Source organism: Syngnathus acus, chromosome 3 (assembly GCF_901709675.1).
Source record: "Syngnathus acus chromosome 3, fSynAcu1.2, whole genome shotgun sequence".
Classification (NCBI taxonomy): Eukaryota; Metazoa; Chordata; class Actinopteri; order Syngnathiformes; family Syngnathidae; genus Syngnathus; species Syngnathus acus.
In genome coordinates this window covers 1,472,869-1,499,654 of record NC_051089.1, presented here as the reverse complement: position 1 = coordinate 1,499,654, position 26,786 = coordinate 1,472,869, and the positions used below count along the sequence as shown (strand labels likewise).

General features: G+C 41.5%; 1 protein-coding gene across 1 annotated transcript in view; it reads left to right on the top strand.

Moving 5' to 3' along the window:
- gpc5a (glypican 5a) overlaps positions 1 to 26,786 on the top strand; it is a 48,426-nt gene that overhangs the window by 10,388 nt on the left and 11,252 nt on the right. Inside the window, exons 3-8 of the mRNA XM_037247494.1 lie at positions 41 to 501; positions 565 to 798; positions 1,136 to 1,269; positions 1,349 to 1,477; positions 15,491 to 15,611; positions 19,850 to 20,012. Coding sequence (XP_037103389.1) covers positions 41 to 501; positions 565 to 798; positions 1,136 to 1,269; positions 1,349 to 1,477; positions 15,491 to 15,611; positions 19,850 to 20,012 — 1,242 coding nt within the window. The remainder of the gene's footprint in view (positions 1 to 40; positions 502 to 564; positions 799 to 1,135; positions 1,270 to 1,348; positions 1,478 to 15,490; positions 15,612 to 19,849; positions 20,013 to 26,786) is intronic.

Genomic DNA, 26,786 nt, shown 5'->3' with positions numbered 1-26,786 from the left:
TTTTTTCTTAGGTCTCACCCTGCTGCTATCCTTTCCGCAGGCACATTTGAGCTTCTGAGGAGGCAGGCGGAGAACCAAACCAACGCCATGCTGCAGCAGTCCTACGGGAACATGGCGGATCAGGTCCGAGGTCCCGTGGGCGAACTCTTCACTGACATTAGTCTCTTCCTGCTCGGGTCCGAGCTCAACGTTGAGGACTTTGTCCAAAGATTTTTTGATTCTCTCTTCCCCATAGTATACAATAATATCATCAACCCAGGCCTTATCAATCTAGCAGCAGGCTACGCCGAATGCGTAAGGTCAGTGAGCCGCGACGTGCGGCCGTTCGGCGGGACGCCCGCTTTACTGGCCGATCAAATTGCTCGCTCCGGGCTCTCTGGCAAGCTTCTCCTCCAAGCTTTGCACCTCGGTATTGAAGTCATCAACACCACAGACCACTTGCAGTTGAGCCGCGAGTGCAGAAAGGCCTTGCTCAAGATGCATTACTGCCCCCACTGCCAGGTAAGATCTTCCGGAATCCGTCGATTGATTCCGATCCATTCCGACTGATCGTTTGTGTCACAGGGCTTAACTCAGTCCAAGCCTTGCATGGGCTACTGCCTCAACGTGATGCGGGGCTGCTTGGCGAGTATGGCCGAGATTGACATCCACTGGAGGGAATTCGTCCACTCACTGGAGGACTTGTCAGCTCGCATGCACGGCACGCAGGATTTGGAGCAAGTGCTTCTAGGAATTCACACCTTGCTGCAGGACGCCATTGGACTTGTGCAAAGAAATGGACAACGCATTACAACACAGGTCAGAACCTCTTAGGGAAAATATATGATATATATATATATATATTCACACACAGATAAACACACACACATATACACCTGAAGTAACACATCCTCGAGATTAATACCGTGATAAAACCGAACCGTGAAATGCACAATAGATATCGTTCCATCCGGAGTCAATAAAGAGTTCAACTGCAGTTGATTTGACCTGAAAAGCATCTCAGAATTGCATCCAACATCGCCCTCTAGCGGTAAGCCAGTGTGGCGCAGGAAACGCACGTCAGATGAACGCCTGGCATCCTCAGGTGCACATCCACATTACAGACTGACGTGTGTTTGTGTTCATTGGGTGATAGGTGCACAAATTTTGCGGGCCACCTAGCAGGAAGGCTGTGCACACAACCAGCATCCAGCAAAGACTCAGCAGAGAATCCATCCACCCCAAAACATCAGCCAAACCATTAAGCGACACACTTGCTGTTAAGAGAAGGTAAGCGCGGCAATCACCCACCCAAAAAAACGAGATCCAAAACTTTTGATGAGTAAATCAGCTCTCCTTAATTTTCTAGGGACTTTCTAAACAGTCTCCGCCTCTACCGGACATACTACGGTGGCCTTGCAGATCAATTGTGTGTCAGCGAACTGGCCTCTGATGACGGCGGGCTCTCCTGCTGGAACGGAACCGACATTGTAAAAAGGTTTGAGCTCGAAGTTACTCCGACGGTGCTCGCATGGTCACCTCAGCAGAGATTATATGTACTCTCCTACTGTGACGGCTTCAATTTGGCCTCATTTGCACAGTGTCAACATTTTGCTCCCCTTATGAGATCTTGACACCAGTGGGTCATTTGCACACTCTGTGACCCGTTGGGTAGAGCAAGCTGACACTGACTGATGTAGGGTCCTTCTATTAGATATGAACGGTTGTAAAGTTGAGCAGACAAAGCGGCCTCCTCCACAGCATCGGTTAGCGACCTTGTCTCCGTTACATCACCGTGCTCTGTCTTATGGGCTCATTCAAGGACCACCTCGTATATCCTCAGTCCGGGCTGGTTCGCTCAGCCGTCGGTGCCGCTGAAATGCTACGGGAAGGGCTTGTATTTCAATTTTAGGTTAGATGCTCTCCTGTAAAGAGAAACAACCAGAGAAGCGATTTGTACTTGTTTATGTGTTGCAATGGAGCCTTTGTGAAGACTTTGCTTTGCTTAGGTTACTGTATTTTCCGGAGTATAAGTCGCACCAGCCATAAAATGCATAATAAAGAAGAAAGAGACATATATAAGTCACACCGGAGTATAAGTCGCATTTTTTGGGGAAATTTAATTGATAAAATCCAAAACCAAGAACAGACATGTCATCTTGAAAGGCAATTTAAAATTAAAATAGAATAGGCAACAACAGGCTAAACGGTACAATATGCTAACGTTACATCAACACAAACAAGGAACTAAGAACGTGCCTGACGTAACATATTAAGAGTTATTCCAAAAACGATGGCATAAATAACATGCTAACAAGTTTATCAAACCATCCCTGTCACTCCAAATCATTAAATCAAACAAAATCTTCATCCTCGGTGTCACTTACTATAAACAAGTCCGCTAACTTCGGAAGTAGAAGAAGCAGCGCTTCCTTTACGTCAGACTCATCATCAATTATTCCACAGGCCTAGAGCGCCCTCTTGCGGTTTAGTGTGGAAATAACGTGAAATGATATAATGAGTTAATAATTTCACACATAAGTCGCACCCCCGGCCAAACAATGGAAAAAAAAGCGACTTATAGTCTGGAAAATACGGTTATTGTCCAAAAAAACCCCCCTCAGGTCTGCATGACGTGCAGTCCCAAAGATGTACCGTATTTTCCGCCCTAAAAGGCGCACCTAAAAACCTAAAATTTTCTCAAAAGCCGACAGTGCGCCTTATAGGCCAGTGCGCCTTATATATGGATCAACTGATGAATTTGTTGATCCATACTGGTTGTACACAGTGCTCTGCCAAAATGTTTCAGTACGTTTTAGTACGACTAATAAATTACAAGGTCGCATCGCTTCCCAGCATTACGGCAACTGTAGTCAGGGGGCGTCACCGAATAGCTGTTGTACCCGCGAGGCTATTTCCTGTCAAAATAGGCTGCTCTGTTAATGTTTCGAGTAAATCTACGGATCGATATGGAAGGGAAACATAGGTAAGTAGTACCAATGCGTTAGATCGAACTTTAGTCAGTTCCGATCATTTTATAGGAGATCGTTTGAGAAACGCGATTGTTTACACTTTGCTGAGGCTCATGGGAGATTGCGAGGTGAGGCTCGTGAGACTTTGCGGATGGCTAATGCTATTGCGATAGCTGCTATACGTACCAGGCTATTTCATGTCAAAATAGGCTGCTCTGTTAATGTTTCGAGTAAATCTACGGATCGATATGGAAGGGAAACATAGGTAAGTAGTACAAATGCGTTGGATCGAACTTTAGTCAGTTCCGATCATTTTATAGGAGATCGTTTGAGAAACGCGATTGTTTACACTTTGCTGAGGCTCATGGGAGATTGCGAGGTGAGGCTCGTGAGACTTTGCGGATGGCTAATGCTATTGCGATAGCTGCTATACGTACCAGGCTATTTCATGTCAAAATAGGCTGCTCTGTTAATGTTTCGAGTAAATCTACGGATCGATATGGAAGGGAAACATAGGTAAGTAGTACCAATGCGTTGGATCGAACTTTAGTCAGTTCCGATCATTTTATAGGAGATCGTTTGAGAAACGCGATTGTTTACACTTCGCTGAGGCTCGTGAGACTTTGCGGATGGCTAATGCTATTGCGATAGCTGCTATACGTACCAGGCTATTTCATGTCAAAATAGGCTGCTCTGTTAATGTTTCGAGTAAATCTACGGATCGATATGGAAGGGAAACATAGGTAAGTAGTACCAATGCGTTAGATCGAACTTTAGTCAGTTCTGATCATTTTATAGGAGATCGTTTGAGAAACGCGATTGTTTATAGAGGGCTCGTTGGTTATTGGCTAGTGGATGCATACCGCAACCCTAGTCAACCTCAGTTTGATGCAGTATAGCTTCTATTTTATGCGCCTTATAAGCCGGTGCGCCTTATATATGGACAAAGTTTTAAAATGGGCCGTTCATTGAAGGTGCGCCTTATAACCCGGTGCGCCTTTTAGGGCGGAAAATACGGTAGCTTGTTTTTCAATTTGCGGGGCAGCCCATCATCCTGCTCGAAAAACGTTTCTTTGTCATCTTCAGCCCGCCTTCCTCATTCCCGATAACTGCCATTAGCGGCAACTTACTTGCCTCAGGTTTTCATTCTGACGTCTGTTATAAAGAGAGACAGGAGATAACGTTGATTCATTTGTCTTCGGATCCGACCGACAATGTTGGCTTACTACTTCGCCTCCAACCGTAAATGAATGGCTGGGAGTCAACACAAGCTGTGACAAATGCAATAAATAACCTCCTGCCTATGGGTCATAAGCCAACATCCACAGAGAGCGAGAGAGAGAGAGAGGGGGATAAAACTCAGCGCGGCTGATTTACAGAAGCTTAGCGAGGCCTCGGCGACCTTAAACGATTGCTTTGCTTCCCGTGTGTGTTGAAATCTCTACATATGAGCGAGCGCGTGTTGATTCTTCTCATAACAAACGGCCGCACAAATTACTTTATGGCCTTAAAGTAGTGCTGAGAACGGCTTTGTCTTGTTTAATAATAATAAAAAAAAAAAGGAGGATGAGTACACAAGCATGACAGAGGAAGCTGAGGTTTAAGGACGATTTAATGTACGTCCTCATCTGGCTCGCTGGTAAACAAAACAAAAAAGAACAAGCGGATAAGATCACAGGGGAGCAAAACAAACAGTTTCAGTCTGGCCGCCTTTGTGAGTGGGAGATGATGGTGTCTCACTTCACCGGAGATTTGTTCGACACGCTTTTTCCTTTTCCCTACGTGGCTCCTGGCTTTGTCCTCACATGCACTGTGACAAAATCTGTTTATTTTAAACACACTTTAGTGAGATTTGCTCAAGGCGTGCAGATTGTCAATGCCAAATACCTGCGGGGCTCAGCGTTAGCTCTGAACATTAGCCAATTACCGCTTCTCACATGGTACGGGAAAAAATATATTTTTTCCGTCTTTGTTGTTGTGCTTTTACACGACGACACGAATAAACACATCCTATTTGGCTCCCGCTTTGACAAAACCGTGCCAGGTTTTTAATAAATGGAAAACAATTCAACTTTTAATGGATGAAAAATCATGATCTCATTTCTCATCCCCTCCAGTTCAAAAGAGGCAGAGAGCCGCCGAAATAGAAGACCTCTCTGCTTTTAGAAAGAGACGTCACAAAGGTTAACACATTCCCACATACTTTAACCATCCGTCATGGATACAACACACACACACGGAAGGAATGGCTGGCAGCCATGAGCCGCCTCCTTTTTTTTTTGCCAGTACACACTTTCACTCACACGGCAATTATAGTGGCAAAGAAAAATAAATAAATCCACCTACCATCTTTCCCCCTCTGGAGTGACATAGATAAACGAGTTCCCGTCTTGGGAAAAGAACTCTCACGCCCCACATTTACTTGCTAATTCCTTTTAAAGTCGGAGATCATGTGCACAGTTTGTTCCTTGATACAAAAGTATTTTTAAAAAGAAAAAAAAAAGTTGGCTCCTCAAGTATGTTAAGGAGTCTGATGTTTAATTCATGACGACCTCTGCTGCTTTTCCGCTGGATTTAATGCCGCTGCAGGTGTGAGTCGGCATGTTTATATTTTCCTCAGTCTAATTTTTTTTTTTGTATGATAAAAAGCCAAGTGACCTTGCGTGCTGGAATTCAGCACCGCATCCGACTCTAAATGATGCTCGCTCTTCAGCGAGGCCCCTCGTTTAATGGCTTTTGCCGCATGCTGGAGTGGTTGTCTAAGCGCTCACCTTTGACCTTTCATCTGTCTTTGCTGTCTGGGAATTCCCCAAGAGGTTAATCACATGCTAATAAGATCCACTGTAGTGCTGCCTCTTCACAACTCGCCGGGCTTTATTGCATCTCACTCTACGGAATTTGTTATCCTCAACCCCCTGCTAAATGTGAACGGCTGCTCGTTTGCTATTGCGTAACTGAAATGACAGTCCATAAGCCGTGCTAATAGGAACCCCCCCGAAGAAGCATCAAGAGCTTAGATTATCTCCAACATTTTAGATTGTTGGAACACTGAATAAAAATGACTGTCCCCCTTCAGACTTGTAGCCTCAAATAAACATCACATCTTTGTTTGAGCGTGATCACATATCAATGTGAAGTCTTTAAATATTAATAACCCTCCCGGACAAGCTGTCATCCTATGAACCGGCTCTTCGTATTAAAGATGTAAATCTAAAAGGCTTCAGGTTTGATTTGGCCCTGCTGTAACTCACATTATCCAGCAGATGGCGCTATGCACTTTGTCGTGTCCACACGACAGGTCGGGCAGACTGCTGAGACTTGTGTCCATCAGTTGCGGCATGGCGCTTCTTATCTGTGCTGTCAATGACGCTGACAGACTGCTGATGGAAATCAAGAATGTCCAAGTCTCGCCGTCCCCTCTTGCCATTTGTTTGCGATGACGAATTGACCTAATTCTGAACTGACGAGACACGCTTTAAAACATACGCTGTCAAATATATTATGCAGAGCTGTCCTATCAGTCACTCCACGTCTCTCCTTCCGCTGCACGGAGCGAGACCGTGAAATAAATGTGGTGTAGAAGGCAGGGGTGTTCAATATGTGGACCGCGGGCCACGTGAGGCCCAGAGCCAATCCCCGAGTGGCCCAGCCTGCCTGAATAAATTGCATTCAGTTCCTGAAATTCTTAGTGTTTGGTAATGCAACACTCGCATCCCGACATTCCTGGCAATGTTGTTTTAAAGTGTGTCTTTAAACAGAAGTAGCGGCAAGCTACTCGGGAAAGAACATGTCCGTTTCAACTTTGACAAAGAAAACCCTCCAACCGTTGATCTCCATTTGAGACAAGTTTGCACGTGGCGAAAAATGAGACACAGAGGAAGAGGGAACGTTCTCGAGGATCTCCTCAATCACGACAGCCGGCCACTGGAGATAACCACAAAACCGCCGGAGCACTTGAGAGCCGGGTGCCGCTTGGCTAGAGTTCCACTCCGACATGACCTTATATCCTGCTTGGGTTTAGTCGCGCTACTTGGCCAGAGTACCACATCCTGACCATCATCCCAAGTGACAGAATCAAGACCTCTGGCAGGCCGGCGAGATGGAGTTCATAAGCCCCTCTTGTAAGCTCACGGGCAAGTGTGCGTGTGCGTCGGAGGGGTAAATTTCCAATTATGAAGCCGTATCACCATTGGCTCCAGCGTGTATGCGCACGTGCCTTTTCCTACTCGTTTGTTTTTCGCTGTCTCGGACATTAACGAGACACGCACAGCGGAGCTGGGAGCTTGCCGCTAGCATATTGCGAGTGACCCGGCCAGGGAGCAGAGCATTAAGAGCCAAGGCCTTATTGTCCACTGATGAGCTGTCAGGACACCCCCACACCTTGCCACACATTCTTTTCCTCAGATATAAATCAGAATGAAAGAGGGTTGGTGTTCATTAGGGATGAACAAAGGTGGATGTTTATCGCTCTGCGAGTGGGAGCTAATTGTGTCCAATGTTTACTTTCATCAGTCCTGTATTGAATTTCATTGCTTTTAGAGCAACATGTAATTTTATATTTTAATCCCGCAAGACGACCTTGAGTGACACAAAAGCACTCAAAATAGAATGTTATTATTATTTTTTTCTTAAAAAATTTAAGCTAATGATTTGTGCTGAAGGACAAACATTTTCCTACTGTGCATTCATAATAAAGCTGCTGCTTTCCTTGTTAACAATAGGAGGGTGCATTGCCGTCTTTTATTGGGCAAATCAAATAAATGGCTTGCTTGGAATGAAGTGTTGAATTTCCTGCAACCGTTCCGGCTAGCTCGAGCATCTTATCAAGGGCACGACGTTTCATATGAATGTTATGACGGCACATGGACCATACATCCATGTCGAGCCGTACTCCAGAAGAGATTTTTTTTTTTTTTTGCAGGAAACAAAGACTATCTTTGTATCATTGTCTTAGCTTATCTCGCAGCTGCAGGCTTTTGACAAGTCGTGCGTGCGGTACCTTGTGTGGCTTTGATTTGCGGCTGGTTTGTTAACTAAACATGCTTCCCATTTACTTACACTGAGTGAAAAATGTAGTCGGCATTAAACATTCATTACTGGTGCAAATTGTCCCAGCTTTACGCAGTCGAAGACTATTCGGGATGTGTGGGAAGGTCAGCTGACTGTTATCGACTGCAACCTTTATAGTCGGCCGTGTGTTGTTTGTTATTGATTCATTTTCAACAAATGAAAGACAGATCCTTATCTCACATATTTTCTCAGTGTTGCTTGCAAAGAGTCACTAGAGGTCCAAGCCGCCTTTATGAAAGGGCGCAAAAGAGGAAATCCACCTTTTAGCTCTTGACCTAACTGCAGGCAAAGTGTTAATGTCTTCTCATTAATCTCACCTGTCAGAGTCCACAAGCTCCCCAAATAAACCCAAATATGTTTTGTGGGGGGACATAAAACACAAACCGCAACAATCCCTGTGACCGGAATTTGCTCCTCATCACTGCAATGTTGTCATGTGGTTTCCATGGGGACCACGCCGGTCTCTGTGGGGCGGGAAAAAAAACTTTCACCTTCTCCGTGACAGCTAAGATAAACGAGCAGGGTCCAGGGAGGAAGTTAGCGCAAACATGCATCTCTGCCCACTGGCCCGTGCTCATTGGCTCCCTCCCGCAGACTTATTTACCTTCATGTTGGCAGAATGTGGGAGTGAAGCATGAAGGGGAGGTGCCAGTCGTTTGTGTGTACGAGGGCGTGACGCCCGATTATTGTCTGCGCCGCCGTCAACAACCTTGAACTGCGATAAAGGAAAGAAAAAGCAAACGACTGCCCCCCCTGTTGTGTCCCAGATGATGTCACCTTCAGCTAATGAAGGCGATGATGATGTGCGTGAGCGCCGCGTCCGTTCACCATCTGCTTGGTTCCGCTATGGTGGAGCTGTCCCCCCATGATGCTGCCGTTAGGAGTCTGGGGGGACTTTAGTGGTATTAGTGGAGAATAATATATAATCGTAAAATGATAATCGTTATCAAATAATCGTTTGAGGATCGTAGTTTGCGTTATTTCAGGATGATTTTTTTAAATACAAAAAGGCTGAAACTAATTAAAACTATTTGAATTAAAAAAACGTCAAAAAAATTAAAAACTATCAACTAATCGTTTGAGAATCGTAGTTTGCGTTATTTCGCGATGATTTTTTTTTAAAAAACAAAAATGCTGAAACTAATTGAAACTATTTGAATTAAAAAACGTCAAAACATTAAAAACTATGTCTCAACTAATCGATTGAGAATCGTAGTTTGCGTTATTTCACAATGATTTTTTTTAAAAAACAAAAACTAATGCTGAAACTAAAACTATTTGAATTAAAAAAATGTCAAAACAAATTCAAAACTATCTTGAAAAAAAAAAAATGATGCTAATGAGGGCCTGCAACGTGTTTTGCATCATCTTGGCAAAATTTAATGCTACCATTATTTTTACAAAGCAACCTTGAGATAAATACAGCAAAAATAAAACACAAGTAATTATAAATCCATGAAAAACAAAAGTCATCAAAACACCAAATTAGTTGGAGTCCTCCACACTTCAACGTATCTCGTGAGATCTTAAAATACAGCCTCGCCTAAAAGCAAATATACTCGGTGCCAAATAGGATCAATTCCTCTCCCATGGTGAGAAGTGGTGTAATTTTGTGTGCTTCTTGAAAAAAGAGCCAGCTTGAATTTGTACATGCGTGCAAGCTGCCGTGACTGACAGGTGCTTGACCCCGGCTGGTGAGCGGAGTGTAAAAGGCAACTGAGGCAGATCTTACGATAACATCAGGTGACCTTTCAGATCAGCTCAAGCGCTTAGTCTCCACGGGGTTTCTTGCCTCGTTTTGACAAATCTTGACTTTTTTTTTTTTACCCGCCGCCGCCGCTCACTCTGTCGCTTTTTCTTTGTGTCTGGCGAGATGTTGCAGCGAGTCGGCCGCCTGTATCAGATCCTGAGGTAATTTACTGGCAGCGATAAGGATGTGGCGCACACAGTCTTCCATTACGGTCCACTCTGTCAGGGCAATTGGAGACCTACGGGACAGAAGTAAAATCGGGCGCTGGATAAAACGGTTACTTGCGGTGAAAATGATGACGCTAAATTCAGTGGAAGTGGAATTGATAGGGGGAACAATAAATAGTGATGTTTGTATTTTAGCCGCACTGCTTTTAGTAGCTGCAATTTGAGTGAGGTATTTTTAGAGGTGGCAAAATTCATCGATTCATCGACGATGAATCCAAATTCTGTCAATCAAATTCAAAATCATTCAGCCTCTCAATAATCATCATTTTCCGATTCCTGCTATTTTTTTTGCGCCACTGTGAGCTCTTTCGTCCAGTCTCCCTTCTTCAGACAGCCCAGGGTCGCTACCTCGTGAAAGAGCCTTGCCGCCGTGGAGCCTAAATCAAGATCCTAAATCAGAGCGCCATGAATCATGTCAACGGCGGTGCTAAAGAAGAGCGATGACACCATCTGTGGTAACATATGAAGAGCTAACACAGCCGCAGCAGTGTTGACACGAGCTGAAGCGGTGCAAAGACGTTGTGAAGATATGCGTTTCCGCCGCCTGCCGTGCCTGGAAAACGTCTTCGGTCAGAAACGAGCCAGGCGGAATTAGTTGGCCGACCGTTGCATTTGTCACTGTGACGTTTTGAAAATTGCGTGCGGGAATGTGGTTTTAGTTTTAGGATGTCGCCATCAACATGTTTAGAGTCAAGATCCCATGTCAAGGCTAAAAATGCTGATAAGGATTCATTATAATCGGAAAATTAAATTAAATTAAAATTAAATTAAATACCCCCAAAATTCTTCAAAAAATGTTAATAAAAAAACCCCAAAATTCTTTAAAAAATGATGATAAAGATTCATTATAATCGGAAAATCTGAAAACTAAATTAAAATTAAATTAAGTAACCCCAAAATTCTTAAAAAAAAAATATGAGAAAAATTCATTATAATTGGAAAATTGGAAAATTAAATTAAATAAAAAAAATAATAATGACAATAAAAACGTAAATTATCTGGCCTTGCACCTGAGGAGTCCAAGCAATTTTTTCAGTCCCCCTGCACCCCCCCTTCTAGCTCCGCCAGTGACTCCAGTCTCTTGGCACTGCTATATTATTCTCCTTGAAGAAAGACTAAACCTGAACTGAAGACACACTACTTCATAGCCAGCCCTCTGGCTTGCTATCCACAAACTGATCCAATAAATTGCCTTATCCAACTGTTGGAATGCGTCCCACCCTGAGGCCTTGCGGTGCTTTTTACGAGGCTGTTGCTGATTTTGAAGCGCGGCGCATTGTTAAGCGCTTCGTTTAATGAGAAGCCGTGATGGAGAAGAACCAACCCATCTTCCGCTCATAAATTATTTTCTTCTTTGCAGTCGCTGACAGCTAGAAGGTGGCTTCCTTTCGCTGTGAGAATTTATACTTAACAAGCCAGCGCATCACGACATGTGTTAATAGGGATCAACGCGATTCAAGTGAAAGAGTGCACAAAGCGTGATCTGTCTTTGTAAAATGGAGCCCTGAGCCCAAACAACATTCAGCACCGGATAGCGTTTTGGTGAATATAAATAGATGTAAGGGCTCTTTACCCTCGCACTCCAATACAATTGGCCGTAGAAAGACGGGGAGATAGTGTGGGAGCAGGAAGCCCATCAAAAATGAAAGGAGAGCTCGGCGACGTGATCAGTCGGCTATAAAATCGACTCGGACCAAGTGCTTTTACATTCTCTGGCTGTCAAAGATTGCTGATATAACATGATGGCAAAATGTTAAACACCCCCGCTGCATTGAATCTATTTTGCTGTTAACTGTTTTGCTGTATAAATCAAAGAAATGTCTGACATCAGAAAATGTCGATTACTAAACGATTAATCGATGATTAAAATCCATTTGATAATCCATTTGTTGTCAGAAGGGTGAAGAGACTTGATATCTTGAAAAATCAAATGAGACCCTTGGATCATCTTGGCGCCATCGTTCATGATACTATTTGCAATTTTGCAGCCACCGCAATGACGAGATTCTTGTTAGGTGCTGTTGTTGATGTTTGACATACAACCAGCATGCCGTACTGTACCTGGCTTTAATAAGCGCTCTAGTTTTCCCACGGCTTACTAATAATAGTTTGCTCATACAGCCATGGAAACTACTGAGACCACCCACTGTTTTTGTCTCTTTCCTGTTCAGTTTAAATGACAGCCAAACTTTTACAGACAGGTTCCATTTTTTTCCATTTACATTCTAAAGGAAGGCATTTTACCTATAGAACATTGCTTACATCTCATGCTGATTTTTTGTAATAAATTACTGTGACCCACCGTGGTATAGAAGGAGCCTTCAAAATCTATTTGCTCTTCTTATTTCCCAAAAAAAAAAAAAAAAAAAACCTAATCATTGCATCTTTATTTGTGCCACGATTCGAGAAGTCTCGTTGTTTATGCCTATTTACAGAACAGGCTATGAATTCATAATCAGCCTCTCAATGTTTGCTTTTGCATTTCCATGAGGCAGGTGTTGAAACTTGGATAAGCTTGGTCAATGATTGAAGATGGCAAAGATGTCTAAGCCTCTTAAATTCTGTGCCGGAGGGGAAAAATGTTTTTCATCAGAATGACAGTTTGCATAATCTGCTCTGGATTGAGACTAAAGTCTTACTACATGGGATTCAGAAGGATATTTTTCTGCATACCCGAAATGAAAACTTTCTACCGGATGAAGAAGTGTAAAGAAAACAACACGACGAGGAGTGATGTCATGAAATCACCGACTCGTCTTTTATGGTCTGCCCTGCTCTTAGCACATCTGCTTAATCCCGGACATGATTGCCCGTACGGGACATTAACATCTTTAAAAATTCCCTCTGTCTGTGACCATCTGCTTTTATGAGCCCATTGTAGCTCCTGGATAGCCAACGTTTCCATTTGTCCTTATTACCGACCATAAAAGTGCAGTATTTAAGAGGCGTTCTAAAAATTCCATGGCTATTTGACGACGTCTGATATCTCGTTGGCATGATGCAGTGGTGCGTTTGCACACCGAGCCGCTCGCCGTTGCGGGCAAATTATCAGCTTAATATAACATTCTTTTTATTGCTTGACTCTACGATGATAACGGAGGGTTATGTGGAGGGTGAGGTGATTTGGAGGATCTGTGTTCCATATCGTAAAATGGCCCGAAATACAAGTTTGGAAAAGTCAGGTGGTTTTGCGTGATCTGGTTCAGACCAACGTACGGGAAGTTTTGAATCTGAATTGGAAGGGAGACAACAAATGTGGTGACGTTTTGAAAATCCTCATTTTCATACACATGCTTTTAAGACTCGCTGTGGGTGTTTAGTAGCAGAATTTCCGCCAAGCCTACAGCAGAAGGGTCTTGAAGATGCGCCTGGCAGAAAATCTGGTGGCAGAAAGTCAATCGACATCTTCCGCCTGCTTCGACCACATCCAAGGGGGACAACTGGTCCAATGCGACTTATTTCATTTATAAATATATAATCAGTCGACATCAAGATTGCAGAGTCATTTCACATATTTATTAATTAATTAATGTATTTATTATTATTATTATTTTCCATTCTCATTATATATTATTACATTATATATATATATATATATATATATATATTATTTTGTTCATTATTATTATTTTATTAATTATATTATTCTATGATTATTATTATTTTATTTTGCAATTTTTATTTATTTATTGCCGACTACTGCTCCTCTGCAGAGCTCCCGGGGCTATGTTCCTAATAAAGTGTTGCGCTCTCACTGTAAACTGCTGCTGTAAAAACATGAACAAGCATAGTCAAAAAAGAAGACGGTAACAATTACCTAAGACTTCTATTGTTAAAAGCCCTAATTGGAAATAAAAACGGTCCGCTTTATCATTAGCCCCCTATTTAGTGGACATATCTGTAATTAATCCATCTAAGTAATATGAGTGAGCTCTGACAGCTCAGTAATTACAGATTCCTGTCACCAAAGCGCAATTACCTGCCGACCGACTCGCACTTGCTATTAATTCAAGCCGGCACTTTACTGAAACTGCTCTGTGTGGAAAATTCCACGTTGATGCGCTTGCACGAGCCAATAGCACTTGGAGGCTTACGGCTTTGGTGTAATTGGAACAAACATGCTAGTCGGGGGTTAGGGGATCAATTTTTGCGAGAGGATTCAGTCAGCCTTGCTGTGTTATCTGTGTTGTCGCTGCTGTCATTAACATCTCACACAAGCATACCATTTTTTAAAAATATTTTTGTTATATTCGATCAAACTTTCCGAGTTATAAAACGTTGGAATTTCAAGTCACGTATAAATAGAATCAACATGCGCTTTTTTGTCTCTACAGAATCTAATTTGATTTACTCTAACTAAGTTTGTTTAGAGTGTGATGCATGAGTGATTTCTACTTGCCTTAATAAGGATTCCCTCTTGAGAATAAAAACACGGACTGACACGTCCTTCCTCGCAGGCTTCATTTCATTTGCACATCGTTTTTCTACCTTCAAGGTTCAGAAAACCATCTCCTGACAATCTCTCCCTATTCAACCTAGCATGGATCATGACAACCAAATAAGATTTCAGATTCCCAGATATAAAAATATGGCATTGGGCATTTATGAATGACCTTTTTGTACTATACCATGTAATGTAGAATTGATTTGTGCCAGTGACTGAAAAGCGTGTCATGTCAGCATCGGTTTTTCTCCGCTATTTTCCCAGACGTATTTGTTCAAATGAACTCTTCCATCTGATAGTTCCGACGGTGAGTTAGAAAGGAGCATCAAAAATACATCCGTACAAGGCAGACATGATGACAGAATTTGAATTCTACCACCCATATTCTCTTTTAAATAAATTAGACACCTTGCTTCCTGGGCTTGATTTATTCATAAAGTCTTCTCTTGACCTCCAACTGGCTTCAAGTCACTCTCGTTTGTTAGCGACTCGGAATTCAGCACGGATTTGCAATTTTCACGGCGGTAACAATACTTTAGCATCTCGCTGGACTTGCATATGCGACACTTTTGTTTTGATCTATTCGTTGTATTTGATTTTATGTGGGAGTTTGAGTTATGTGTAAATGATGTCACGGTTATCACGGCTGGAAAGACCGAGACCTTGGGGGAAATGGAGTCTTCTTACCAAGCAATAACAGCATCGAGCTGCATTCAAATAAGGATTAATGTGGCATCTAAAAGCATCAAGGTGTACATCATAAGTGGTAGTTTCATCCAGTGTACTCGCTGCGCGTTTTAGATTCAAGTGTGATCATAATAAACATCCGCACGGCTGTAGAGTAGCGGCGGAAGACATCGTGCGGTGATTCGTTCACTTTACAAATCCTTTTTTAGCCCCGGGATGTCACGGCAATTGAATGACATCACCACCTGTGAGCGCCTTATGAATAGTAATGATTTTTATTATTGATATCCAAAGTGGGTCAGCGACGATGGTTTCATTTATGTTGTGAGCCCGTCTGTCAATCATTTTCTTGTCTTCACAGCTACACTCTGCGCGTGGTGGGAAACGGTATCAAGGCTCAAGCCGACAACCCCGAGGTCAAAGTCAAAGGAGCCGACTCTGTGATCCATCAAATCATAGACAAACTCAAGCATATCAATCAGGTAGGCGATCAAGACTTTGCTGTTTTACAACTACTGGCAAGAGTTGAACGTAGCCTAGCTTCACTAAGCGTCCAACAACTCCAAAGCTTCTCTCATGTGCACAGTAAACAAGGAAACGATAGCCACGGCTGCTACGTGGCTAGCATTGCTTCGTCGTAATCGAGCGACCTTTCGTGAAAATCCCGACATTTTCCCCCAATTTCCAATGGACGCCACTTCCCTGATGGTTAATAGATTTATGATTCCTTCATATTATCACGTACACAACAAATTGGCCTTCGCAGGCCACATAATATGATGTGCTGGGGCAGATCTTGCCCCCGGGCCTCGGGTTTGACATAAATGCTTATGATTGTCCATCTTGAGTGGAAAATGATTGCTCTCTTACGGCTCAGCGTTCGTCTCTTGATTTGCAAAGAGCTGATTGGCATCTCTTTAGGACACACAAGTGTCATTTAATTTCAACGTTCCATCCCGATAATGTAAATCTGCTGCATGTGGCGTCAACAAGGGCCAGACAAGTGGCTTTAATCCGAGTCGATAAGAGCTCAAGAGAAATAGAGGCCTGACGATAAATTGCCGATCATATCCCGTCTTTTGTGTTGTAAAATGCCGATGCGATTCAATGAAATGTAAATTTATCGTTTGTGCGAGTAGGGCCGTGTAAAATGGCGTGTTTGTGTGGGTTAATGGCAGGCCAGTTTGCGGCCAGCCCAAACATCAATTACATATACCAGTGCACATTCTCATTCCGTTATACGCGTGAACGAGTCGGCGCTCCGTATAGCGTAACGTCTGCGTAAATCATTTTATTTGGACCTTAGGAAGAGAAGAAATATGTGTATTAGTGCATAAATGGCACGTTTGCATGTTCCGCTCTGAATTATGGCTGCCGGTAAATAATGTGATGATATTAGCTTTTAAAGAGAGCGGCGGGCGCTAGCTAGTTTTATGAGAAGAGCGACGCGTCTGTTTGACATTTCCACCGCTATGTTCTTTATTTCTTTTGTCCGCGACCTTGACGGATCCGCCGCGTAGTAAAGGTGACCGCTTTCTCTAAACCCAAATGGAAAGCTCTCATTGCTATTCCGCTGGCGAGACAACTGGGCAGAGGCGGAACCCAGCAAATAGAAATGCAGCTATTGACAAATTCATCATGCAACTGTGGATTTCATCACGGGGCTCATCAGCAGTTCCTTCTTATGAATTATTTGTCCGCCGCTCTCCTCCTTGGCTGTCCTCTTTTCTTGATGCGGTAAAGCCCATCAAGAATCTTCAGGCAGGTTCTGTCCCCGTGTCTCTCAATCATAATCAGGGCCAGGCAGCTTCTCACCCGCTTTGCCTCTGAATTATTCACCAGTCATTGATGTGCTGGTTGACCAGCAGTTTTTCTTGTGAATTATTCATGTCTCCTCCCTTCCTGCGAAAGATTAACACTGGGAATGTATTTGCACTTTATTTGTTGTGGTCGCAAATGTGCATAGAAAATTACAATATCTGACAGCAATGAAATAGTCAGATGGCTGCTATAAATCTCCCTTGTAGAATTATCCAGCTTTGGAGGCAAATTTATGGCAGCTGCTTCATTGGAGTGTTTCATGACTTCATTTTACTTTCTCAAAAATGATTCATTATGTTTGGGATGGGGCAAAACAATGGCAAACTTTTGAAACTTTCAACACAGAAACCACAACATCGACTGAATATGCTGAGAAATGATTAATCTAGTTTATTCGTAAAGCCTTGAGCTTTGGAGGTTTAATTTGTTGTTGAAATATTTTATTAGGGTTTTTTTAAAATGATCAACTAATCAAGGACTCGAATAACACAATTTCCATCCCGTTATACAAAACATGATGTGACACAAACACTAACTAACTACAAAAATAAATCAATTATATTCAACTCAGAAAATAAGCAAAAATCATTCTTTTTTTTTTAAGTAAAATCATTTTTTTTCATTGACTCTCAAATACAATTTAGTTTTTTAAATAGTGTGATTCGGATAAAAAAATTATTGAAATTTCCATCCCTTTATCCAAAACATGACGTGACACAAACACTAACTATAAAAATAAATTCACTCAGAAAATAGGCAAAAATCATCATTTTCTAAAGTAGAATATTTATTTGGTGCTTAATATTTTAATATCATGTTTCCACCTGTTGGCTGTCGACATTTGTTTGCCTTTTTTTTCTAGATTTATAAATACATACTTGATCATTCCATATTTATTTGTATAGCAGTGAAAAGTTTCAATGGGAACTTTTTGTACGTTGCCATATTGTTCTAGTCGTGGCGCTCTGGGCTGCACATGGTCCTAATAAACACCCTGTCAGCACTCCTGCTGCGATGAGGAAAATGCAAAATGATAGCGTGCGTCCCGGGAGTCGACTCTCATCCTGACACTTTTCTCCTCTGGCAAGCAAATGTGGTCATTGTGCACCTTTTTTCCCCCCCTCTTGCTTCCTCCTATTTACAGATGGGAGGATGTGGTCAACAACAGTGCCATTGTATAAAATGGAGAACATATGACTTTTCTCCATGGGGGAAAAAGCAAATATAAAGTTAATCTGGTCATTTTGCAAATATATTCAGAATGATTTGAATTCTCAAATGTTGTTTTCGGTCCTTAAAGAGTGAGAAATGAAGATGTTTGCGCTCCAGCTGCATTTTGCCAGCAAACGGCTGACTCCGCGCTTGCCAGTCTCGCGTTGCCAAATCTGCCAAATCATTTTCCGTGATGGAGCTCGTTACAAATATTTCTATGGCCCAGTGAGTCCAAATGTCCAAAAGCATTTACTCATGCATCTGTTTCAATTAAAAACTGCATTTTAAATGCCAAAAAGGTATTTATAAAATCAAATCCAGTTTGGTTAGAATTGGGACAAGCTTGTCCCTACGTCAATTCTAAAATTACCCTTTTTAGCGGTGATGTCATTTTCGAGCTGGTGTTCGCTGTTGAATAAAAAACAAATCCCCGTCCAGTTCGACGATTCGCATCTGGTGTGGACGCTTGTTGAAAGATAATTTGAACCAATCAATAACTCAGATTGTCCATTCAGGTTTCTTGCATGTCAATACAGTCCGGCGCTAACGCTAATTGGGGTCAACTATGATGAATGCGCACCTCGGTTTGGAACAAACGAATATGTCGTTAAATATCAGAAAGATGAATGACGGAACGATTTAGTTGCAGATCTGCCACGGCATTCATTATTGTGTCTGGCTAAATAAATGTTTGAGCTTGGAAATGCTAATATTCGTCAAAGCGTGTCCAAAACGTGTGCAGTCTGATTGCTTTGTCTCACTATGATCTCCTGAAACAGATGGACGCTACGTTTGAGCAGATGTGCGCCAGACACGACTAAACGTAGCATGAACACTGCTTATTCAGAAAAAAAAAATATCCAATGCAATGTTGTGGTTATTGCATCTATGTATGAGTATTTTCCTGCACATCATTTCCAAAGTGCTTGATTGTTCTCCAAGCTTGTCGCTGATGAGTGGTAAAGCGTGCGCTATAATTACATACGCACTCATCCTGAGCGTATCCGTGACACTGTTGCTCTCTTGTAGCAAAGCACCACAGTAAACTAATTAAAATGATGCAATAGCTTTGTGATCAGCATAAAGCTTGCATTATGGTACGATGTAAATTCATTTATTTGAATAGGGACGATTTCCGCAGTCCCCAGGCAGGCCGATACATAAAGAAAATATAACATACATATGAGTGCATAAGAAAGAAAAGATAATATGCAATATAAGTAACACAAGGGAAATGCTGTATCCTTTCTGAAGCAACCAAAATATGGAATGAACACATTGTTTGTGCTTATTAGTAACATAAAAAAGGCGGTGGGGGTGGTAAACAAACACACCAAAAACCACAACAGATGAAAAGCTTTTTTTTTTCTTGTTGAACTTGTTCAGCATGAGCCAATAAATTGTTCCGGCGGGATGAACCAATGCTCGTCCATCCGTCTGTTTGAGTTAGCTGGAGAGTGTTTGATCTGCTGCGCTTTCACATTTTCTTTTTGTTTGGCTTTCTTCCGATTTCGTGTCATCAGCGTCGCGCCACGTACGCCTCGTGTAAATATTAAACGTGATATGTGTGCACGGGATAATGTATAGTCAATCTAATTACGGAATGTTAATGTTGGACTGTAAGCAGTCAAATATGTCTTCATGAGATGATTGCAGAAGAAGTAAAACAACTTCTTTGCTCCACTAGCTGCTGCAAGGGAAATCCATTCCTAAACTGGGAACGTTGGACCAAATTGAAACAGGAAGCGGAGATGCAGAAGGACATTACAGCGGCGACTGCGACGATGAAGATGGTTGTGACGGTTCAGCTGGTGGAGAGGTCAAGAAGAACATCCAGAAAGTCTCCAAATGTGAGCAATCTCTTTTAATGTCACTGAACAACAAGCTTGTAGTTTTTTTGCAGGAACAGCAACAAGAATAATTAACTCAAATTACAAAGAAAAATGATAAATTAGTTTCTCTTCACATATCACCCATCTACCTGCTCGCATGATTAAAATTCAAAATCCGGTGAAGCGTGTTGGAAGTAAATCTGCATAATAATCCATCTTAATAAGAGTCATCCTAGACTGCAGTTTATGACACCCATAATAATAGTCATGAAAGATAATAGCTTCAATGGGGGCATTAAGGCAATCAAGATCCGTTATCGAAAAAAAAAAAGATTGCTCCAGAGAGGATCAGGAACCCCCGATGCACCTTCCTCACGTCGCATGGATGCCCAAACCCTCCTCCCCATCGTTAAACACGCTAACCGCTGGATTAATCATCCCTCCCATCTCGCCTGTGGCGACAGCCAGGGCGGTGGCGGGCGGGTGGTCATCCAAACAAGTCATTCACGCTGCGTAAATGTTCCCCTGCGGCCCGACGCTCCGTTTGGAACTTGCTGCCTAATGATGGCTCAGCTGAGGCCCTGATGGCTTTGGCCAAAGCTGCCTGCCTTGAGAATCTATGAGCAAGTTTAAAAACGTCGCTAAATGAGAGTTTGTCAAGGAATGCAGGCTATCACGAGCCTCTCATTAAAAGTGTGACAATTTACATGATGATATGCTAATAGCACGAGACGCAGTTTGTTACAGCATATTGCTCCGGTTGCAGTGAGAGAAGGTTTGCTCTGTTCTGATTATAACACATTATCGTGATCAGAGCAGCAAGCTGCGCAAATCTGCTCCAGCTGCACCCAGTGATGTAAGAGTCGACTCATTACACCTTCTCTCCCGCTCTCTCGAGTGAAAATGGATTGTTTTTCGGGCTATTTTGCTATATTTGCTGTCCATGATGCTCCAGTGCAAAACTTCAATCAGAGAAACACACAATAGAAGTCATAGCGACGACGAATGAAACAAAAATAAAGCAGCAAAATAAAAAATGAATCAAAATAAAATAAAACAAAACCATTTTTTAATCAATAATATATTTATTAAATAGATAAATAAAATAAAAAAGGGTGGAAGAGAAAATAGACAGTGTGGGCGTTGAGAGCTGAATGAATGAAACAAAAATAAAAAAGTAAAATAATAAAAAAATAAAAGAAATAATGAATAATAAAACAAATAAATTAAAAAAGGATGGAAGAGAAAATAGACAGTGTGGGCGCTGAGAGCTTTTTTTGGACAATGCGCGAGCATCAAAGCAAAAAGAGTCGAAGCCGCATGTCTCACTGCGGCACCATTTCAATGCAATTATCGATAATCCTCCTCCCATGTCTTTGAGCTTTATCAGCAGAACATGCTGTAGATGGCATAGTCTGATAAAAACATTCAATAGATCGATGCTAACAATAAAGGGATTATCCTCTTTAGGCATAATTGCGTCAGATCTGTGCCAACTCCACAGAAGAAAGCATGCCAACCTGCCCTCACAGTCAGACAGCCAACTCATTTGACACTTTCCCAACTCACAGGAAGTCAGAAATCATGACTTTACTAATACATGAGATCTCTTGTCATCATTATTATATTATTATGCCCACACTCTGAAGTCATAAGTAAATTATCATTTGTGCCTGAACGGGAGCGTGGGGTTGCTTTTCAGATATTTTCATGCCAGAGATTTCGCTATGACTTCTCTGGTGACACAGATGGCTGAGAACCTTCACTAAAACATGACACCAGTGAGATATGGAAATAGCTCTTCCTCCTACATCCATTTAAGAAGCCTGCCCTTGTTTTTCTCATTTCATGGCTGCATTGAAGGGCGGATAGCCTGGCAATTTTTTTCATGTACCACATCTTGTTATTATACCAACAAAGTGACCGCAAATGATTTGACCCCATTCTTTTTTTTTATGCTGTTATTGTTATCGTACCAACAAAGTGACCGCAAATGATTTGACCCCATTCTTATTGCTCCTCAGAGGGACAATAAAATAGTAAAATGGATGCAGTTAATAGCCGTTCTACTTGATACTCTTATTATTTATGTTAAAAGATGTGGAGAAAATATAGAATTCGCTTTTAACATTGATGAAAGTGTGACAAAAAAAATTAGGTCGCACAAACTGGGAGAAAGCTCAAAGTACAACAGAGGAGGATGATGAGATGGGGAAGAATGGGGAAGAACCAATATGAGGAATCTAACAAGACGTTCGGGTGAGAAGAAGAAGCCAGCCCGGTGCATTCATCACGAGCGTGATGACTAATGAGAACCAAACAGCTGCGCGAGGAGCTGAAGTGGAACGTGTACCGGAATCAAATCAAATCAATTCACTTGCTTGTGCACGCATCAGCGATATGACAGCAAGGTAAATATCAGCTGCCTAATTACTATTTGATATAAGCCAAAAGGCCTCAAAGTGAAGGGTTAAGCTGCTTCATGATAAATGTTTATGGAGTAAATATACACCTGGATTCGTCACATAAAAACCAGCGCCCAGCTCAATTTACGGTATTATAAAGCAGTTCTGCCACTCTCACTCTGGTGTTTTATTATTATTACGCTCCCAGTCGGGAAATTCTAACAAACAAGCATCTAGAGACTTAGTGAGCTTCTAATTATACAAAGCTAAATGAGCTAAATGCAAATGTTTGCCTGAAAACATAACAACACGCGCGCGCATTAATCACAACCAAATTACCAGTTGATACTTTGCTTAATTGCAGCATGCTAGAAAAACAAAAAAAGTTGGAAATTCTTGTGTTTCCTTGACTTTCAACGAGCTGACAGCACAGGCTCCACAACTACGAGTTGTTTCGGTGCTGAAATCTCAACAGGCACGTGTTGGGCTCTTATCAGGCCAGCCTGGATTCAGCTGCAGACATTGTGACTGTGCTGCCTTGTGAACATTGGAGTGCAAAACAACATCTGTCAAACACGCCGACAGCACCCAGAGACACACATCGATTTCTAAGAAACGCACCGGGTCATGGGAAAAAAAGACTTTCTTTAGGTGGGACTCGTAAAAATGAACACTTTAGCAGATATGATTGTGTCTCAAAATGTTGTGATATTATTTTACTAATTTTAAATGAATTTTATTTTTTAAATGTATTTTTATTTTCTTTGATTGATAGTGTCTCAAAATTTGGTGGCATTATTTTATACATTTTTAATTAATTTGATTTATTTTCTATTTGAATTTATTAATGGCATTATTCAACCATCCATTTTTGGAGGGTGTGTCACATGACCAGGCAAGTAGCCAATGGATGATGCAAATCTAGCATAGCAACGGTCCCGCATGCTTGAATTATAACGAGTTAATATTATCTCTGCAGGTGTTTGATTCGGGCTTCTCAACACTCTGATAAAATGCTACTGAATATAGAAGTCTCGCACTAATCACGAGTGATGACGTGCACAATAGAAAATTAGACTATTTTTCCATAGTTCCAATTGTCACATTTTCCAAACTGTAAATGAAATACCACTTCTGCATGACAGAAATATTTTCGTGTGCTTTCAACTCTCCCGGAACACTAGACTGTGCCTATTAGAAAGATCTTTATTCTCATTACAGTGTGCGATGAGATTAGCTCACCTACTGTGCTTCTCGCCCTCCTCCATGCCTGTCATAATGCCATGCAAATTATTTTCAGTAGTGTGACTCACAACCTTTTGTCCACTTAGCCTGACTGGAATGATTCCGAGACTTGTTAAATGATCTCTCGGGAATAATTATTTACCATGCTAGTCGTAAAAACTAGCATTGTGCTGGAACAATTCAAAGGTAATGTGTGAATGTGATCTGTTGACTTTATTATGTCAAGTTTTTGAGCTATGGGATCCTGGTATGCTGCGGCACATTTATTAGGGAAGTAAAAGGCAAGTGGGAGAAGATGTTTCTGGAAACTTACCTGGCTGGGTGAATGTTGTGTGAAACTGTGGAAATTGGTTTAAACACCGCACAAATGAACTGGTCACGAATACAAAGTAGAATGAAAAATAAAATTAATAAATATAATTATATATTATATTATATTATATTATATTATATTATATTATATTATATTATATTATATTATATTATATTATAATATAATATAATATAATGAAAACCTTAGACGGAAGCTGCTGTCAGCGACATAGTCCTGAAACTGAAGAGACTCGTGTGTCAGCCAGCGCGCTAACCAAACTCCGTGGGGGATTGCAAACGACACCAAAAGGCAAAAGCTGCAGGCTGCACACAGAGCTGTCAACGTGTGCGTGTAAATTGTGATGGACCAACCTCAGTGCTGTTTGGATTCAAGATGGAAACTGTGATGTGATATCTTTCATTTTTAATGATTTTTTTCCCCCAACCACTTTTTCTTCACACGGCTCATTTCATACAGTTGCTTTTAGGTGTGCTTTTGCGGTTATTACCTCAGCGAGAAGGTTATGTTTTGCACCCTTGCTCGTTTGTCAGCAAGATTACGTGAAAACTACTGGACCATCGAAATTAGATTTGGTCATGTAATGATGGTTTCTAAAAGGGCCCGGCCGATCCCGATTTTTATCAACAATTAGAAACCCATTTTCTTATTTACTTGGATTGTCTATTCCAATTGGCTTAATTATATTATATTATATTATATTATATTATATTATATTATATTATATTATATTATATTATATTATATTATATTATATTATATTATATTATTGATTATATGGCAAGATTACGTAAAACCTTCTGGACCATCTGAATTAGATTTTGTCCTGTAATGATGTTTTCAAAAAGGGAATCAGCAATCCTGATTTTTATCAACAATTAAAAACTGATTTGTGTATTTACTTGGATAGTCTATTCCAATTGGCTTGATTATTTGAGTTGAATAAATATGCAAATATACATAATGCATCCTGCCATATCATCCGAGAGCCGATTTGCCGTCATTCGCCTCCTCCACACTCAGCCCACCAAACTGAATGACGAGAGGACCTCCAGCAGGGATTCTCGGCAACCATTTGGAGTCGAAAGTACGGCTTGGTAAAAGCAAATGGGGGTGGGAGAATCATTGAAGCTGAAGGACAGAAAGGCGACATAACCCAAATAACACAGCCGAGAAACACAGTGACCTCCGAGATATGAAATTTACTGGATATTCAATCGAAAGGACACTTTTTTTAATGCCGATGAAAACCTTCAAAGTGCATCAAAGAATCTGAAACTTAAGAGCATATTTTTGACAATGAATGAGCAAGGAAGTTTTTATCTGCGGAAAAGCTTCTATTGTCCGTAGACGCTTGAGGTGACTGCTGGAGAGACTTTCCTTTCATTTTCAAATGGACTATTATACTCATTTTCATCCCTCGTGGGGAAATTCAGCTCACATGTTGCACACCACACAGTGACAATTCTGATATGCGCCATACTGGCGTAAATTTGGAAAAAACGCCAGGCAGTCAGATATCATCAGATCAGAATCAAGTCTCTCAAGATGAGTGTGAATCTGATATGTATCTTGTGTCTGTCCATGTGCCGAGTCATCAGATTGGCGACATAGACGCTAGCCCACCACACAAAACAATTCAGCAAATTAAAAAAAAAACATGGCGTAAATGTGCTTCGTTAGCGCTGCGCCGATTATGAAATAAGGAAAATAAATGAGGACCGCCACGTGGATGTCAGTCTCGTTTAAATCACCGAGAGTCAGCTCAGGCCAACTGTGTTGTCACTGTGGGCTGTTGATGCCGCTGCAGTTATTTACATGGAGTTTGGATGTCTGCCAATCTTGTCGTCTATAAATGGAATCACAGCCGTAGTGCATACAAAGTGTGTCAGAGAAGTTCCAGGATTGAGATGCAAACCTCAATCTGTCCCCCCTGAAGTCTAGGAAATGTTCTCAATCGTCTCCAACGTGACTTTCTTCACTCCCGGCAAGAATCTTCATCCTCTGACATCGTCATGTCGGAGTCACTTTCTTAAAAATGTACAACTTTCTCCTTCTCATCATTCCTCCCTCAGGTAGCCGCCGTGTGTTTACTTTAACGACTCAAACTCATACATGCAAGTACAGTACCTGGCTTCAATCATTTTTATTCCAACTCGAATTTTGAGCCTAATGAGCTTCATCTGCAAAAAGGTTTCTCATTGTCCTAATGAACCATGAAAAGGGCAAGCGCACATTAGCGGGCCAACTGTTTTAATAATCAGCTCCGTGTCACAAACGGAGACCTTCTCACAAAAGTCTGCTTTATCAATGAAAAGAGGAGATGAACTCTTCATTAGGATTAATTGAACCACAACACATTGAAATTCTCCGACTCCAACTCATTAAATGAATCTCTTTTGTACGCTCCCGGCCAGCCCTAAAATAGAACAATTGTTCCTTCTGCTATAACGGAAACCTAATTGTAAATGTCATTGTTTGGGATCGTCTCGTTGTTTGCCTTTGGGTGGAATTGCACATCATTTTGCTCCTACCAATGTTGACTAATTCTCCATTTAGAATTGTTTTTGTCATAAATATGAGTCATTCTGCAGTTTACACATTCAGAATAGTCATTATTATATTATATTATATTATATTATATATTATTATTATTTTCAGCTGTTTGTTGTGTTTAGGGCAGACAGCTAGAACCAATTCCAAGTATTTGGTGAAAAATATTTCCATCCTTCTTATAAAAGTCTTTATGAGATCATCTGCTGCACGGAAGCGCACGATCCGAAATGTCTCTCATCCCAGTGACACATGACA